Source organism: Falco peregrinus, chromosome 1, assembly GCF_023634155.1.
Source record: "Falco peregrinus isolate bFalPer1 chromosome 1, bFalPer1.pri, whole genome shotgun sequence".
NCBI classification, from domain to species: Eukaryota; Metazoa; Chordata; class Aves; order Falconiformes; family Falconidae; genus Falco; species Falco peregrinus.
The window spans coordinates 39,873,492-39,889,050 of record NC_073721.1 but is presented as its reverse complement, the minus strand read 5'-3'; the positions used below and the strand labels follow the sequence as shown (position 1 = coordinate 39,889,050).

General features: G+C 48.7%; 1 protein-coding gene across 1 annotated transcript in view; it reads right to left on the bottom strand.

Moving 5' to 3' along the window:
* LOC129782882 (golgin subfamily A member 6C-like) overlaps nt 1-15,341 on the bottom strand; it is a 124,239-nt gene extending 108,898 nt beyond the window's left edge. The window contains exons 1-8 of the mRNA XM_055792239.1: nt 15,218-15,341; nt 6,414-6,670; nt 4,845-4,967; nt 4,383-4,463; nt 2,185-2,223; nt 1,611-1,673; nt 1,275-1,368; nt 511-617 (exon numbers count right to left, since the gene is read on the bottom strand). Coding sequence (XP_055648214.1) covers nt 511-617; nt 1,275-1,368; nt 1,611-1,673; nt 2,185-2,223; nt 4,383-4,463; nt 4,845-4,967; nt 6,414-6,670; nt 15,218-15,341 — 888 coding nt within the window. The remainder of the gene's footprint in view (nt 1-510; nt 618-1,274; nt 1,369-1,610; nt 1,674-2,184; nt 2,224-4,382; nt 4,464-4,844; nt 4,968-6,413; nt 6,671-15,217) is intronic.
* Between the last annotated feature and the right edge of the window lie 218 nt (nt 15,342-15,559).

Below are 15,559 nucleotides of genomic sequence, written 5' to 3'. Positions count from 1 at the left end.
AGCAAAATATTTCACCTTTAGCACATCAGCTGAAGTGGAAAGCATCAGAACTTTGGCAAAATCCTTCAGGACAGGTTGCTTAGAACCTCCTGAATTTGCCAGGAATAAATCTGCTCAGCCTTTTCAAACGCGATGCTACTAACTGAACGTGAGGTCATTTCTGCAGACTTCTGGATTAATATCAATACTGAAGTGTCTGCCTGATGGAGACCCTCCTGAGACAAGGTCTCGGTGGCGCTTCTGTTGCGTGTGGAGCTGGCAAGACTAATGAAGTGAGGTGCCGGATCTGAAGACAGCAACTGGACCATATGATTAGTGGTCACAGAAACCTGAATGAACTTTGCCTTGACCATGGAGAACACAGGGCTTTACAAGGTTAATTAACAATTCAGAATGTTAATTTCTGCCTCTTCTCCGAGCAGGGACTACAGAATGCAAACATTAGTATACTGACAAGCAAATAGCCAAAGGCAGAGCTGCTGGTGAAGCATAAGCAGAGGTGACTCTTACCTTCTCTGCCTGTTTCTGCTGCAGAGAGATGGAGGCCAAAGTACGTTCCAGCTCCACTACCCTCTGGTGAGATGAACGTAAACGAGCAGCAAGGCTCTCGGCTTCTCCTGAACAAGTCAGAACAGAGTGAGTTGAGGCTGGACCACAAAGAGCTTTTTGGAACTGCTAAACAGCACTTTCTACTTTGTCAACAAGCTCTTAAGGCAGCACAGAGCTTTGCAAGTCAGTAGACCTGGTTCCGCCCCTGGCTCTACAGGTGGCTCACTAGCAGCTCTGGGCAGTAAAGCTCTCTGTAACTACCATCCTCACTTTGAGGGAGATGACGAAACTTCCTCTGCAGAATAGGCAATATGTTGGTTGGGATCTTTCTTTCTAATAGAAGAAGTCGCTCAAACTTGGTTCAGAATGAAGGGCTCAGGTAAAACCTACCTTTACGTGATAGCTGTGTGGGAGGGAGGGTGGCGAAAAGGGAACTAAGTTTTAAAAGGATCAGAAGAAAGTCAGAAAGGAACAGCCTGGGGTAGTCACCGGGGCTGAACAGGGCTGACAAGGCTTTAGCGATGCACAAAAGAACCTCAACTGCCATGGGATCAACATGCTCCCACTTGGGGGCAGCTCTGGCGACAGAGGCAGCGATGGTGCCAAGTATTGCCCACCCAGGAGTCGGCCACTGCTGTGAGCTGGCTGCCAGCAACTGTCATGCCTCTGGCTTGAAATTCACACTTTGACCAACAGCTTGAGCTGGAGTGCCCACAGTCAATTACCTGATTTCTTCCCTGCAGCTTCTCGAGTATGTGCAAGGGCCGCCTGCAACTCAGGCTTCTCAGAAGCTAGAATTCCAATAGTCTGGATACAAACCTTTGGGAAAGGAAAATCGGCTCAGCACGAAACTTCTTTGCTTGTAATTGCAACATCACTGTTGCCACAAAAGGCTAACTCAGTAAAGGGAAAGAGCTCGTGCAGTTAAGCACAGTCGGGCTGACTCCCAGTTTTCCTGAAGGAACGCGCTCGCGGCTTCCCGAGTAAAGACTATGAATGGTCAGTAATCCAGAGAACAGCAGAAGGCAGGCAGTGTTACTGTAATGGAGGCTCTGCCTTACCCGTAGCTGTTCCCTCAGCGCGGCTTGCTCTTCAGAAAATTTCTTTTCCAACTCCTTCTTTTCCTGTATAAAGAAATGATGCCTATTTAGCACAAAAACATAGATGGGTAACCCTTGTTTTGTAGCAAACTGAAAAAGCAGTGATACATTGGTAGGACTTGCAGCATCGAAACGACAGCAGTCTTTTTAAAGACATACTTCAGGCCCTGCGTTATTTGAACGCCTTCACTATTTATCCATCCTAGATTGGCAGTAACAGCATAGCACAATCGCTGCTAGCATAAAAACGGTAGTGCTTGGAAGCAAGCTACTGGCAAGGACTTGTATTCTCCTGCCTCCACCACACTCCTCTAATACTTGAGTATTTAAACGTTCGCTTGTGTCAAAATAAGAACGCTACCTGCCAGGCAGGCCTAACTCATGAAGTCAAATCATTCAACCCTACGCTACAAATGAAACTGAATCTAACATAAGACAAGACCACACGTGCCTGGGCCACAGCCCACTATACTCTCTGCGCCGCCAAGGAAGAGATACTATTTTTCTGCCTATCCAAAAAGAGGACACACTTTACCTTCTCCAGCTGATCCACTGCCTCCTGGCTCTGCTCTTTCTGTGGAAGAAAAGTGATGCACCAGTATCAAGAGAAAATACTCTCATACATCTGAAACACACTTTCACTTCAACAAAGTAGGATACATGCCCAATTCACGCAAACAGAATTTCCACTTTCTGTAGTCCTTTCTGTAGAGGACTAGGAAGTTCATCTTAGCTATTAAAAATACGAGATCTGGAGCTGCCTTCACTAATGTACTTCATATGCCAGGCATCTTTTTCATCGCTCAGTAGACTGCCACAGTTGTTCTCCAACACCACTGCTGAAACCCCTCCATGTCTACATCTGAGCATCTACCACCTTCAGTTAAACTCGCACCCCCACATCTGTGCAACTGATGGCAGTAATCCTGGTGTATTGGGATGATCGCCAGAAATGCTGGGGGGTTTTAAAAAACACCACCAATAAAAAAAATAAACAACCAACCAATAACCCCAAAGAAAAACGTAGTCTTTTCCTTGACCTGAGACCTCAGACCTTTCTTCCACTGAAGAGCTGGCTTTAAGTCACGCAGAGCCGCACTTGTGTTGGCAGACTTCTGCAGGAGGTGGTATGGGAGGGCTGAAGCCAGATACAAAGAGAAGGGGTAATTCTGTCCTAGCCCATTTCCATCTTAGCGGTGAAGTATTTGGAGATTTGTTGTCCGCAGGTAATGCACCTTTAGATAGGAGGTGAAGGAGACAAAGGTGGCAGCTGCCTACCCAGGCTGCCACACAACTGTGCTGCTGTGTTTGCTATTTGCTGACTATCACAATAATACTCCTTATAGCGCCTTTCACTCCAAAGTACCACACAGAGAAAACATCCTTTTCTGGGTAAGGAGAGATGCAGACTCCCTCTGCGACAAGCTAATGTCAATGATGCAGGTTGATTTCCCATTCTTTCCCACTAAAGCAAGAATACATCTTTCCATGCATACATGCTGTCCATTCATCCCACTCAGCTTTTCTTCCCACTGCTGAATGTTTACGTTCTAAACCAGGATTTTTTGCTTCTCAATGCTTAAATATCATATTGTTCAGTAGGATGACTGCAGACACTGCTGAGATCCAGGAGTGTTTTCTTGAGCTGACTGCTTAAAGCTCCACATCAAATATCAAGAGAATTAATAGGACAAAAGGAATACAAAGGCAAATCAGAGTGAACTCCATTCCATCTTGCAGGTTTCACTGCATCTAACTGGTACCCCTGGTGATTACTATAGTTACGTTTATTGATAAGAGACGCACGGATATGTAGTAAATACGAGTTACTTTATGACAACTGAACTGAAGCAATGGTAGGAAAATAAGCTACCAAAATGATGCAAGTGGAACGAAAATCAGAGCTTTGCCACAGCAACAGCGGAAGACAATTCTGGGCTACCAAATTTGACTTCCCTGAGCTTCTATCACAATTTGATCAAGCCTTCCGTTTAAATAAACTGCCTGAAAAGAATTGGTTTAAAAAGGCTGGGGGTTTATGTTTGTGCCTGAACGCGTTTCTATTGCTTATCGGCATAGTTCCTGCCCTTTCCTCTTCAGAAGCCTGGCAACGTGAAGACGCTAAAGCCTGTAAACGCTTGACTCAAAGGATCCGACTTCCTGCCCAAACCTATTCAAAGCCAGCACTGGAACTTGCCAGACTGTACATCCCCGGCGCAAGTTTCATCGCCTGTTGTAAAACGGGTTGGCAGGAATAACTAGACAGCTTCCTCAGGGCAGCTGCTTGCCTGGAGATCAGCAGAGTCATGCCCTTCAGAAGCAAGGCCCTAGGGAATACAGCAACGACACGCACAGCGGGAGAAATACAGACTAAGAAAACACTGCCTCTCCCTACTGCGCTTGTCCTCAGCAGTTCAGTTAGTTTATCGCCTCACCCCACACTCCTCCTTTTCCTCAAAGCTCAGCTGTCTCGCGGAAGAGGTTTTGACAAGGTTCACTTTTTCACACATTCAGTTCAACACAAACCAGAAGGGCGCAAGCACTTTACGAGCAATGGCAACGCATGGTATCAACTAGCTCCATGACAATAAAAACAGCAACAAAACTCGAGCAACTGACAGGGGCTATGTCAGGACAAGGCTCCACCCAAGAAATCTAGGCCAGCGTAAACAGAACCTGAAGCATGCAGTAGGGAGAGCGAGTCACTGCGAGGGACACAGAGCACTGCCTCACCTTCCTCCTGTCCAATGAGGGTATGGCTACCCCATTGGAGCGCTTCAGGTCCGACACCGGCACCTTCAGAATGTTCTGAATCTGAAGGAGGTGAAAGAAAAGGGGGAACGGCTCAGAAAAGGACAAAGAGAAAGTGTCGATCAAAGGTAGCCAAAGAAACCGGCATCCTCCGGCTGGCCAGGAGCACGCAGCTCAAAGCAGCAGCTCTGGGCACACCCAGGGCTGCGTGACAGCGCCGCATGATCAGACACGGCTTTGGCACGTACCCTGAGCTCTAGTGTGCACCTTCCAGCAGCGGTAGCTGCTAACTATTGTGGCACGCTTCGCGTGCTGGCGATACAGGCAGCTGCGCCAGTCATCCATTACACCCGCATAACCATTTCCCGGCTCTAGTCACGATGTTCAGAAAACCAAAGAACAAGGAGGTAGCAAATGAGCTGGGACAAAGACCGAGGCACTCACGTTCTCTGGAGGCTGCTGGTCATCGCCCGGGGGAGTCTCAGGTCGACCGTCTCCTTTAGTTTTGCAGTTTTCCTTACTTGCTGCAGCTGCTCCAGGGCTCTTCTTCTGCTGATACTCCTTCAGCTGTGAAAAATAATAATAATCTGAAATCCAAACAGAACATGCCTTCTGTGAGAATGATGTCAACCCCCAGCCCCAAGTCCACTGGGTAAAAAGACCAAGTGTAAGGACAAGAGAAACGCTCTTCAATGAGTTTGTCGCCCGGGGGGGGGAAGAAAAATAAAAATCAAAACACGTCCAAAAAAAAGGCTAAAGTAAGATCTAATGTGATGAGTTTACGACAAGAGGCTCAGAGCTGCAAACGTTCAACTTTTGTACACAGCTAAGAGTTGCTGGGAAACGACTTGATACTCCATCCGGCAACTACAAGGAGATGAAAAGAAGTATCTCGGGGTGGGGTTTTTTTAGGGTTCTAACTAAGAGCATTGAGGAAAAATGAGTAAAGGGCAATGAAATCTGAATGTTAAGTGAAACATCAACACCTGACAGTAAGGTCTCCCACTCTGTGAAACACTTTGAGAAGGAACATTACAGTCCTTACAGACAAATGCCATGTTAATACAAGCAGCGTAGTCACTGTGAACTAAGGGGAGAAGCAACCTACAACGGATTTTTCAATCGCACCCGCTTCACCCCGGAGAAGCTAGTCTGATAAGCCGTTCGCTTGAATTCGGCTGGGTCTTCCGAGCCGAATCGTTCGTGCTCCAGCAGGGTGAAGCCCCCAGGCAAGCGAGCCCCAGGCAGTTCGGTCAACTGCCCGTTTCCCCAGCCCGCAGCCCGCCCTCCGCCCCCCCGCCGGGCCGGGCCGGGCCGCGCCTCGGCCTCCAGGTGGGGAAAGAAGGCCCCGTTATTGGCAGAACTCCAAAATAAAAGCCCGAACCGCTCCAGGACACTTTCCCCTCGCAAGGACTTTCACATACGCCGCCGCCGCGGCCGGGGAGAAAACCAAGGGCGGGGAACTAAGTAAAATGAGACCAATCCCCCCCCAAAAAGGGTGTGGGGGAGGCCAGGGGGAGGGAAAACCGCCAAACCAAACCCGGCGGACCCACGGCACCGCCGGCCCGGCCCGCCACGGCCCCCACCGCCCCTCACCTTCTCCTTGCCCGCCGCCAGCCAGCTCTGCCCGCTGCCGCCCGCCACGGCCGCCTCGCGCCTGCGCCGCCTTGGCTTCGCCCACCGCCGGCGGCAGCAGCCAGGGCCCGCCCAGCCTGCGCTGCCGCCCTGGAGGCCCGGCCCATCGCCGTGCCGCGACGTGCCCGGCCCATCGCCGGGCCCCGCCTCGTGGCCGGGCTCCACCGGCTCGGGCTCGCCGCCGGGCTGCGACCCATGTCCGTGCCCCGCCGGGCCCGGCAACTCTGCTTTTGCCTCCTTCTCCTCAGGAGCAGGTGCCACCTTGCAGTGCCTGCTCCCCATGTTGGAGCCCGCACCGCCCGCTGCTCGGGTGACAGCCCGCACCGCCCGCTGCTCGGGTGACACCTGGCTGCCCGGCGTGCCCCACCCAGAGCTCACCTGCAGCTTCCCGGAGACGTTTGTTCCCCGGCGCTGACGGCACAGTGGGCCCTGTCGCTGGGAGACTCCACTTCCCAGCGTGCCCCGCGGCGCGCCCGCGCCTGCCGCTCCCGGCCGGCCCCGCGCGCACCCGGCCGGCCCGGCGGGAGGCGGCAGCCCTGGCCGAGCGGGTCCCGCCGAGCGCGGGTCGCAGCGCGCCCGCCCCGCCGCGGCCCGGGCCCGGGCGGTAGGAGCCGGGTCCCCGTGTGACAGATTTGCTAACGGTTACAATTAACTAACCTTATTTGATTTTATAAAATCATTTTCATAGAACTGTAGAGGAATAAGAAATATATTTTAGTGCAACTAGCAGCTGCACAACACAAGCTGCTGTGGAATCCTCTGTACAGCCCTGTACCACGGCCAAGGACTGAGAGCAACCGAATGAAACAACTCGTAGCTACCTGCCAAGAAACCGTGAACTTTAATAATAGTGATATAAGAAATGGCATGGAATGGGGACAATCAGTTAACTGTAAATATATTTACACAAAGAATGTAGGTCTAGTAATTAGGACTCACTCACGCACCCGGCCGTCCATAAAGAAGTGTCTGCTTATCTCCCTCACATCGGGGTCGGCAAGTTTTTCATTCCGAGATTTCGGTACCAGCCGCTCCCCGCCCCCGCCGCGGGCCGTGCCTGCGCTGAGGCGGCGCGGCCCGGCCCCTGACGCGGCGCCGCTCTGCTCTGCCAGGGCCTCCGGTGGCGGCCGGCGGAGCGGCGCGGCCGGCTGCAGGTCCGCGGTGAGGCCCTGCGCGGGCTGGGGGGAGCGGGCCCTGCTCCAGGGCTGCCCCGGCCGCCGGCTGTGGCACGGCCCGGCCCGGCCCGGCCCGGCCCGGCACGGCACGGCACGGCACGGCCGGGGGTGTGTTTTCTTGGGGCGGAGCTGCCGGCCTCGCCCCCCGGCGCTGCCTCGTCCTGGCAGCGCCTCTGAACACCGAAATTGTGGGGGTTACGGTCTTATTGTCACCTGACGCTGTAAATCTACAAAACGCCGTAGAATATGATGGGGGGCGGGGCAACGTTACAGAAACCCATCAGTCTTTTACCTGAGCTTCCCCCCTCCCTGCCCAGGAGACACGTTTTCCCTTTTTTCTCCTCTTTTATCCACTGACAGACACATCAGAGGATTTTCTGGTTAGTGCCCCCCAGCACCGCAGCATCTTCCCCTGGGCTGAGGTAGCGTGAAATGTCTCCTGTGCTCTACAGATGCCCCGTCCCGCGTCCTGCCGACCTAATGGAACCAGCCAAGAAGCCCTGCAGTATGAAATCGAAGAGCTGAAGCAGAAAGACCTTGCTCTAGACCAGGAAACTGCACAATTCTTGTCCGAGTACGTCCTTGGCGAGCTCAGTGTCCGCTGTGATGCCTCAGTTGGTTTTGTTTAAAAAAAAAAATACGGTCTAGGGCTTAGAGCTAAAAGCCGTCCTCTTACGCCACCGCTTTTATCATGGTGTTGTGCAACGTTGATTACAGCGTTGTTTTGATTTATGGGACCCGTTAAGGGAGAATTCTTTCCACTTTATTTGGTAAAGCAAACCCAGGTTTCACTAGGAGCTGGGATAGGAGCATTTTAACTTTACCCCAGGTGTTGCTGAGGCAAATTACCTGTGAACTGGGAATGAATGGTTTTAACCGTCGTGATGCTATGACACATCATGCTACCAGAAGGCCTTGTTCATGTGAGAATTAAAATTGAGATTGTGGCTTGTATGACCTGCCCGGTTTAGCCCCGGATGAAACGGTTTCCTTGTTTGTTCCATCCCGATCAAGTGTCTATTTATTTCCTGTCTGAAGCGAGTGGGTTAAACGTTGGTGTTCAAGAAGCAGAGGTGTTTCCCAGGCAAGCGAAGGGCCTGGAAAGAGATGGGTGCCGCTTACAGGGTAGCGCAACTGCTTTAACTGCGGTTTCTTATGACCTACTGTGGCATCTGCTTATTAGCAGCTCTTTTGAGATCAAGTTGCTGCTTGGTTTTTAAAGAGAGGGTATCTCTGTGGGTTATTTGTTGCAAAGGAGTGTTATTTTCTAAGGTCACGTGTAGTACAGAGAATGGAAACGGCAGAGCAACAAAGGCTGTTCCCAAAGCTTTTTTGCTTTACCACCACGCCTTTTTTTTTCACTAGCTACAGATTAGAGATACAGATATAAACTGAATTCACCACAGCCTATTCCTGTTCCTACTTGATTCTGAGAATTCGGGTGGGTTGGGGTTTTTTTTGTAAGTCGATGCGGCAAAAAAAACCCCACTCAAAATGAGGGTCTACTCATTTGTAGCTTTCGTGTTGATGACTTGCAGCAACTGTACTTGCTGCCTTCGGATTCTGCTTTGGGTAGTGCCAGGCTTGAGCGTCTCAAATCTCCTTGCTGTGCTGGGTCAGTAGGGGCAACACTCGCCGTGCGGCATTTTTGACCTTTTCTGCTTTTATTGCTACAGAGGCTACAGCCTGGAGGAATTGGAGCAGCACATTTCTCTGCTCGCTCCATGAGTACAATGATATTAAAGATGCTGGACAGATGCTGCTGGGCAAACTGGGTAAGGAAGGGGAAAAGTGTTGATGAACAACTCAGTCAATGTTTTCATGTAGACAGAGAGAGAGAAGGTACTACGCCACGAAGGCAGAGCTTGTTTTAAAGATTCTTGAATTCTAGGGCTTTCATTGCCCAGCCACTTGTGCAGGCACAAACACTTCTGTCGTTATTTTCGCAGGATGTGTTTAGAACCGAACATGCGAAAGAATTGTCATCTACTGCTATTTTAGTCTGTGTTATGTACTGCCAAACTTTGTTCAGTCTTACCAATTTTTGTCAGTTTTGCTCTTCATATACTTTAAAAGAGTGTTGAGACAAGCAGAGAGCGCAGCTGCAAAACCTTAGGTTGGTTCCTTAGCTATGGGAGGTTCTGTGAGAGAGTTAGGGGCTACTGGGAGGAAAACACAACTTTTCTGACTGGTCTGATACTTCTGTAATGAAAATAGCCGTCTTTCTTTTCCAGCTGTTATCCGAGGGGTTACTACAAAGCAGCTCTGCCCTGAATACATACGATCTGGAGCTTAGCGACTAGTATTGAACCTGAAGATTGCCCCGTCCTGCAAAGGTGACACTTACTGGGCCGTGACGGTTTGGTGTGGTATTGGTTCAGAACGGACAGAAGGTGGCCTCAGAAGCTGTGTGTGGAATTGCAACAGCGCGTGCATGAACAGCCTTATTTCCGAGCAGCTTTACAACGTGAAAGCTGTTGAATCTGTCAGCTCTGTCCTGCTTGTGGGAAAGGGATGTAGGACTTTGAATGATTTTGTCTCCTGTCTGATGGGACAGTATATTTTTTTTTTCGTTTGTTGGAAAGGCCGTAATTCAGGTTGATGTGAAGACTCTTCCCGTGGAGACCTTGCTTCTCTCCAGCATCCAGGGGCTGTTTGGTTACTGAATAATAGAGGAAGCGAGGGCATGCAAACGTGCAATGTAATAGCTGCTTTGAAAGAAAAGAAAAAACCCTCGGAAGCAGCAAGGGAAGAAGGCTGAATTTGTGGTGGCTTGGGGGTTGGTTTTGTTTTATGATCACATCTGGGTGAGTCTGGGTATTCTGCATTTTTGTACTTAACTGCTCGGGTAGCTAGAGGTTCTGTATCATTTCTGTGGTGAATGGCAAAAGGTGAAGTTGTATTGAACTGTCCTGTCTGAATAAAGCAGCTGTCACATTTCTCAGGAATTCACTTATTGAAGAGCCTATAAAACAGCGCGTGAACCTGGGAGCAAATTCTTAACCTCTATTCTGAGACAACTGGAACATCTATTACTCAAATGTTTTCTGAGGACTCTCAATGGTGACGGTGTGGCAGCGCTACCCAGTAATGGGTAGGTGCCGAATTACCTTTACTGCTACAGAGGCTACAGCCTGGAGGAACTGGAGCAGCACATTTCGTTCTTGCGGCTAAAACAGGAACAGTCAAAAGTAAGGAGGAAGCGAGTGGTGCGGCAGAGCGGTAATAAGGGGAGCAGCGGCGATGATGAAAATGCTATCGGCAGACGCGTTACAGAGGGCTGGAGGAGAGTGCACTTGGAAAGTATGAAAGAGGGAGCGCACGCGTTTCCCGTGATATTACAAGATAGACACCCAGGCCAGTATCAGGCATTTCACTGGGAAATGATTAAGGAACTACGGAAAACTGTCACGCAAAATGCACTATATTCTCCTTTTACACAAATTTTGTTAGAGAACGTGACGATGGGTCCGCAGCTAGTGACTCTGCTAGAATGGATCCGTGACAAAGTGCTGGACTTTCCACCTGATGGCACTTTGCAAATTCCTGCCTGGCAAGCAGTCGGCAGGCGATTGTGTGACGCTGCCGTGGAGGGGGACTCCGTGGCAGGCATGTGTTTAGCGCCTTGCTGGCAAATTCTGACTCCTCTTCCGCCAAGCGTGGGCTAATTCTACTAACGGCGCTAAACCAGGGGAGGCTGTAAATCCCCCCGACAGCGCGGCTCTTCTCAACACACCGCCAGCGATGGCGATTCCGTCCATACCTCCTCTGCCCCCAAAGCTCCTGTCACTGATTGCAGCGACCCTCACAGCACAGGACCGAGCGCGGGAACAGGACAACTCGGACAATGATTCCATTGACACCGATAAACCTTTGGACCCAGGTCCTATAGACCCGGAAGAGGAGCTAGACCTTTTTCCTCCTCCCCCTGATGCACTGGCTGTATGTTCGGGGAGGGTGAAAGGGGGTCTGAGGGATCGGTGGCAGCAATGCAGGCGGGAAGCGCTTAAGCGAGGGCATTTGGGAGGCACCATGGCACGTTCACTATTTTGTCAGCCAAATCAACCTGCAGAGTGGCAGCCTGTGCAATACGAGGCTGTTAAAGGGTTAAGCAAAGCCGTGCGGGAAGGGGGGGATCCATAACACATTTGCTGTGTCCCTTCTTGGAGTGATGGCAGAGCCTTATACACTCACACCACGTGATCATTGGAAGTCATCGCTTTGTGTGGTACGCACGCCGACGCAGTGCATGTGGTTATCTGGTTTTTGCGAGCTATGTGTAGTGGCCTCGATTGAAAAGCTTAATCGGGGAGTTGCTGTGAACTGTGAGCCGTTGGCTGGAGAAAATAATTGTGCCGACCGATCCTGTGACTCAGGCAAGGCATCCCAGGGACAGCTATTTGCAGACGGAGGAGATGGCTACGAAGGCAGTCCGGGTAGGGGGATACGGGAGTCTGGGCGAGCCTCTAGTGCGTCCTTCGCCACGGTCTTGCAGGGTCCTAGAGAGTCATAGACTAACTTTATTGATCGGCTTCAGAATAGTTTGCAACAACAAGTCGAGCATGAGGAAGCTCAAGGGTTGCTTTTAAAACAACTAGCTGTGATAATGCCAATGAAAATTGCAAATGGGCATCGCAGCCCTTGCACAGGCGCAACCCCAACACGTGTCAAATGGTTATAACCCAGAACTCACAGCAGACTGTAACTCCCAGGTTGAGTTCTGGAATGCAGCGTGACATGTTTTTGCTTCTCTAATCTCTTCTGTAAGAATAGTGCATGCTCTTAACCGGCTTCGTAAATAAGGCTGCTGGCTTGCTAAAGAAAGTAATGCTACAATACTATTTCTTATTTTTCCTGGCTTATTAACAGGTGTCGATTCTGTCCGTCGTATGTTGCTACAGAACCGAGTTGCTATTGATTTTTATTATTAGCGCAGGGACAAGGGTGTGAAGGCTTTGATAGGTTGCGTTACATCAGTCTGAGTGACCACCATGAATCAATCCACAAAAGCATACAAAACTTAAAACAAAGATCCGCAGCAGAGCCAGGGGTGGGAGGCCTTTGGTCTCTTCTCACGGCTGGGAAACTTTGGGCCGTGGATCAAAAGTAGTCCAGGATTTATTATAATCGCCTTAACCCCCGTATTGATGTTTGCCTTACGTCTCCTATGCCTTTTTGTCCTGTATTCAGCGTTTAGCTGAGTGTGACATAAATCAGGTCACGGGCACCCAGCTACACACAACCTTTGCCTTGTCGCAATTCACAAGCAAAAAAGAGGAGGATAGAGAACGTCTGAAGAGAGATACAGGAGAGGAAAATGGGGAATGGCTGACCTAACGAGAGATGAGAGAACAGCTAGGTATTGTGAAGGAGAGGAGGAAAGATGAACACAGTTATCTAGTGACAAATAGGTGTCTGCATGCATGTAGCGGTACATAGCTATGCAACTGCGTGAATGATTTCTGCCCTGAGCCTGGTGGTACGTGCAGCTGTGGTTTGTGTCCGGGCTCAGAGATGTCAATACGGGCTTCTCTGTTACGGTCAAGTGTCTCTGGTTGCATTAAAAAAAACCAAAAACCAAAAACCAAAAACCAAAAAAACCAGTGACTTTAATAAGACTGCAACCTGATCGAATTCCAAGAAATGTGAGATAAGATGAACTTCTGAATTTGTTCATAAGTTGTAATGGAGTGCTACCTATATATGAATGCTAGAACATAACTCTATTTCAGTGTGACCAGAATTTGACATGCAACTGCATCAGCATATTGACAGAATACCTTTTGAGTTATTTCTTTTTTTCATAACCTCTAAACTGGGAACAGCTCAAGGTGAAAAGAGACTGTTCAAATCCTCAGCTGTTGCCTCAGAAGGAATAACGTGTTCTTTGTGTACAGGTGAATTTAACACAGCTGAACATTTGTTTTGGGTTAAAAGTCAAATCTCTGTCACACCTTCACCACCACCACTATCACAACCTTTAAGGCCAGTGGGAAAAGCATTCTGTACTCTGTTGCAGCGGGGAAACTTCAGTTGAGCTGCAGTAGTTTGTGTACTTAACTGCAGCTCCTTTGGTGGAAATGAAGTTGTCGTAGAAGTTAGACTTTAACTTGAGTAACATACCCTTTGATACCTTGTAAGCGAGAAAGATTGTGTCCTGACAGCATGCTCTTTCCCACACTTGTGCCTAGAGTTGTACTTGAAATCAGGTTGCGTGTTAAGTTTAAACCTAATCACACAGATATCTCAAAGTCCACAAAGATACATCACTGCTTAGGGGATTCTTGCAGTATAGCAGGTGCAAAACCCGTTCCAAAGTAACGATCTAGTGAAGCGTTTTCTTTCAGGAACACCATTTTCCCACTTCTCATAGATTATACACCATACAACGTAATATCTCTCCATAAAGTGTCTTGTGGCTAAACCGCATTCTGCAAATTTGTGTTAGAAATAGATGTTTGCATTTTCACCTGCCGAAGTTCCCTAAGCTAAAGGATTGTGACCTAGGCAATGCTACGAAGCTCAAAGATCCGTGACAACAGCGATGGAGAAGAGTGATTTAACACGTAGTTGATTTATGGTTCATACAGGACTATATCACACTACAAAACCGGTATGAATTCAGAGTTGTGGATGTACTGCATGTTCAGGTAATAGTTTCTCTACAATTTTTTTTTTTTTTTTAAAAAGGTGCCTAAGCTCTAAATACCGTATACTATTATCTTTCCCTATTTTTTTAAGCATTTTTTTATTTCCCTGTTTGTGTATAGTTTTCTATACCTATCTAGATATAAACCACCAACACAAAGCAACCAGAACATTTTGAGAAACTTTTATAGTTAACTTCTGCATTTAATTCCAGTAACAATCTAGAGGTGTCCATTCAGCTGTTTGCTTAGTTCCAAGCCTTCATTGTGTGCTCCCAGGTTCTTTGAAAAGCAGCAATTACAGTCGAGCAGTTATTTAAAGTGAAACTTTGCTCTACGCAACTTCCACTTCCATGCTTTAGAATGGAGGCACAGCGGAACACTCACCCAAGGGCAAGATTTCAAGAGCTCTTAAGTAGGTTTTATCTTTTCATTTTAGGAGAGAAAATGTTTCTTAACAGCTTACATATAGAATTTACAAGTTAAACACAATTTCTCATGCTCGTTTATTTGATTAGAAGTTTCTGAAAAATATTTTCATAACACTTCCATAGCTTATTGCACGTTCTTCTAAATAATCATAAACCTGTATGTTGACCTCTGTAGGAAATGCACCGATAACAAGTTTAACATTTTGTGAACCCGACTGAAATGTACGAACGTACACATAAAAGAAGGCTAAAACTGGTAATTAAGTCATGAGACAGAAAACAAAAGAAAAAGGATGACAAGTCCATAACATGGTAAAGCAACCTTTTACCAAAAAAAAAAAACCAAAAACCCAGCAAAGAAACAAAACCAAAAACCACAAACAGGGGTGAATTGTAGAGAACAGAGACAGTGGGTTGTTTTGACATCGATAACGTGGAGCTGAGAACCTGCAGCAAAGAGTCACATAACTTTGAGGGAGCACGAGAAGAAACCAGGATGAGACAGAAAGAAAGGAGGGATGTGATCTCACCTGTAGAAGGCAAGTGAACAGCAGAGAGTGGCCTGTCGCAGCACTCTCCAAAGGAGCCAGCTGCAGCCAGGTCTTTTACCATCACACTCTCCATGGCAGTCCCTCTGCTGCCTTCTAGTCTCGCCTCATCCAGGGCACGCTCACCCTCTCTGCTTCTTCCTCGGCTGCCCAACCGCTTCACAGAACCAGCCACAGCTGCACCTTGTCTACACCAGCCAACCCACCGCCCCTGAAGCCAGCCCACAGCTGTACATTGTCAGTGCTGATTAACCCAGCTTCGTTCCTCTGCAGTAGCCTACAGTGCACAGCGCTAAGGAATGTGTTGTACGAACCTTCCGGGCTGTTCCGCGTCGATTCACAGTCAGTTACAAAAACTGAAGGACATGTCACAGGGCTTACGGCAGGAACTTTTGGGAGATTGGTTGCGGAATCTTTTCAAGTCTCGGGGAACCACCAGACGGTTGCAGGACTTCACAACACGCGGAGGAATATTGCTATTGGTAATTGTAGTTATATTGACCATTATTCCCTGTATGCCGAACTGTGTAAGACCTGTGATTCAAAAGTAGTTTAACCTCTAATGTTGTTTCTGTTCAAAATAAAGATGGGGGAAGTGTAGAGAGCTTTATGGCCAGTGCTGGAGGCCACGATGCCTGTGAAGGGCCTTGAAGGCTAAAGAAGAGAGAAAGTACGATAAGGTTGGCTGAACGCCTGGAAGGAAGACGGGGTATGAAGCAAGGC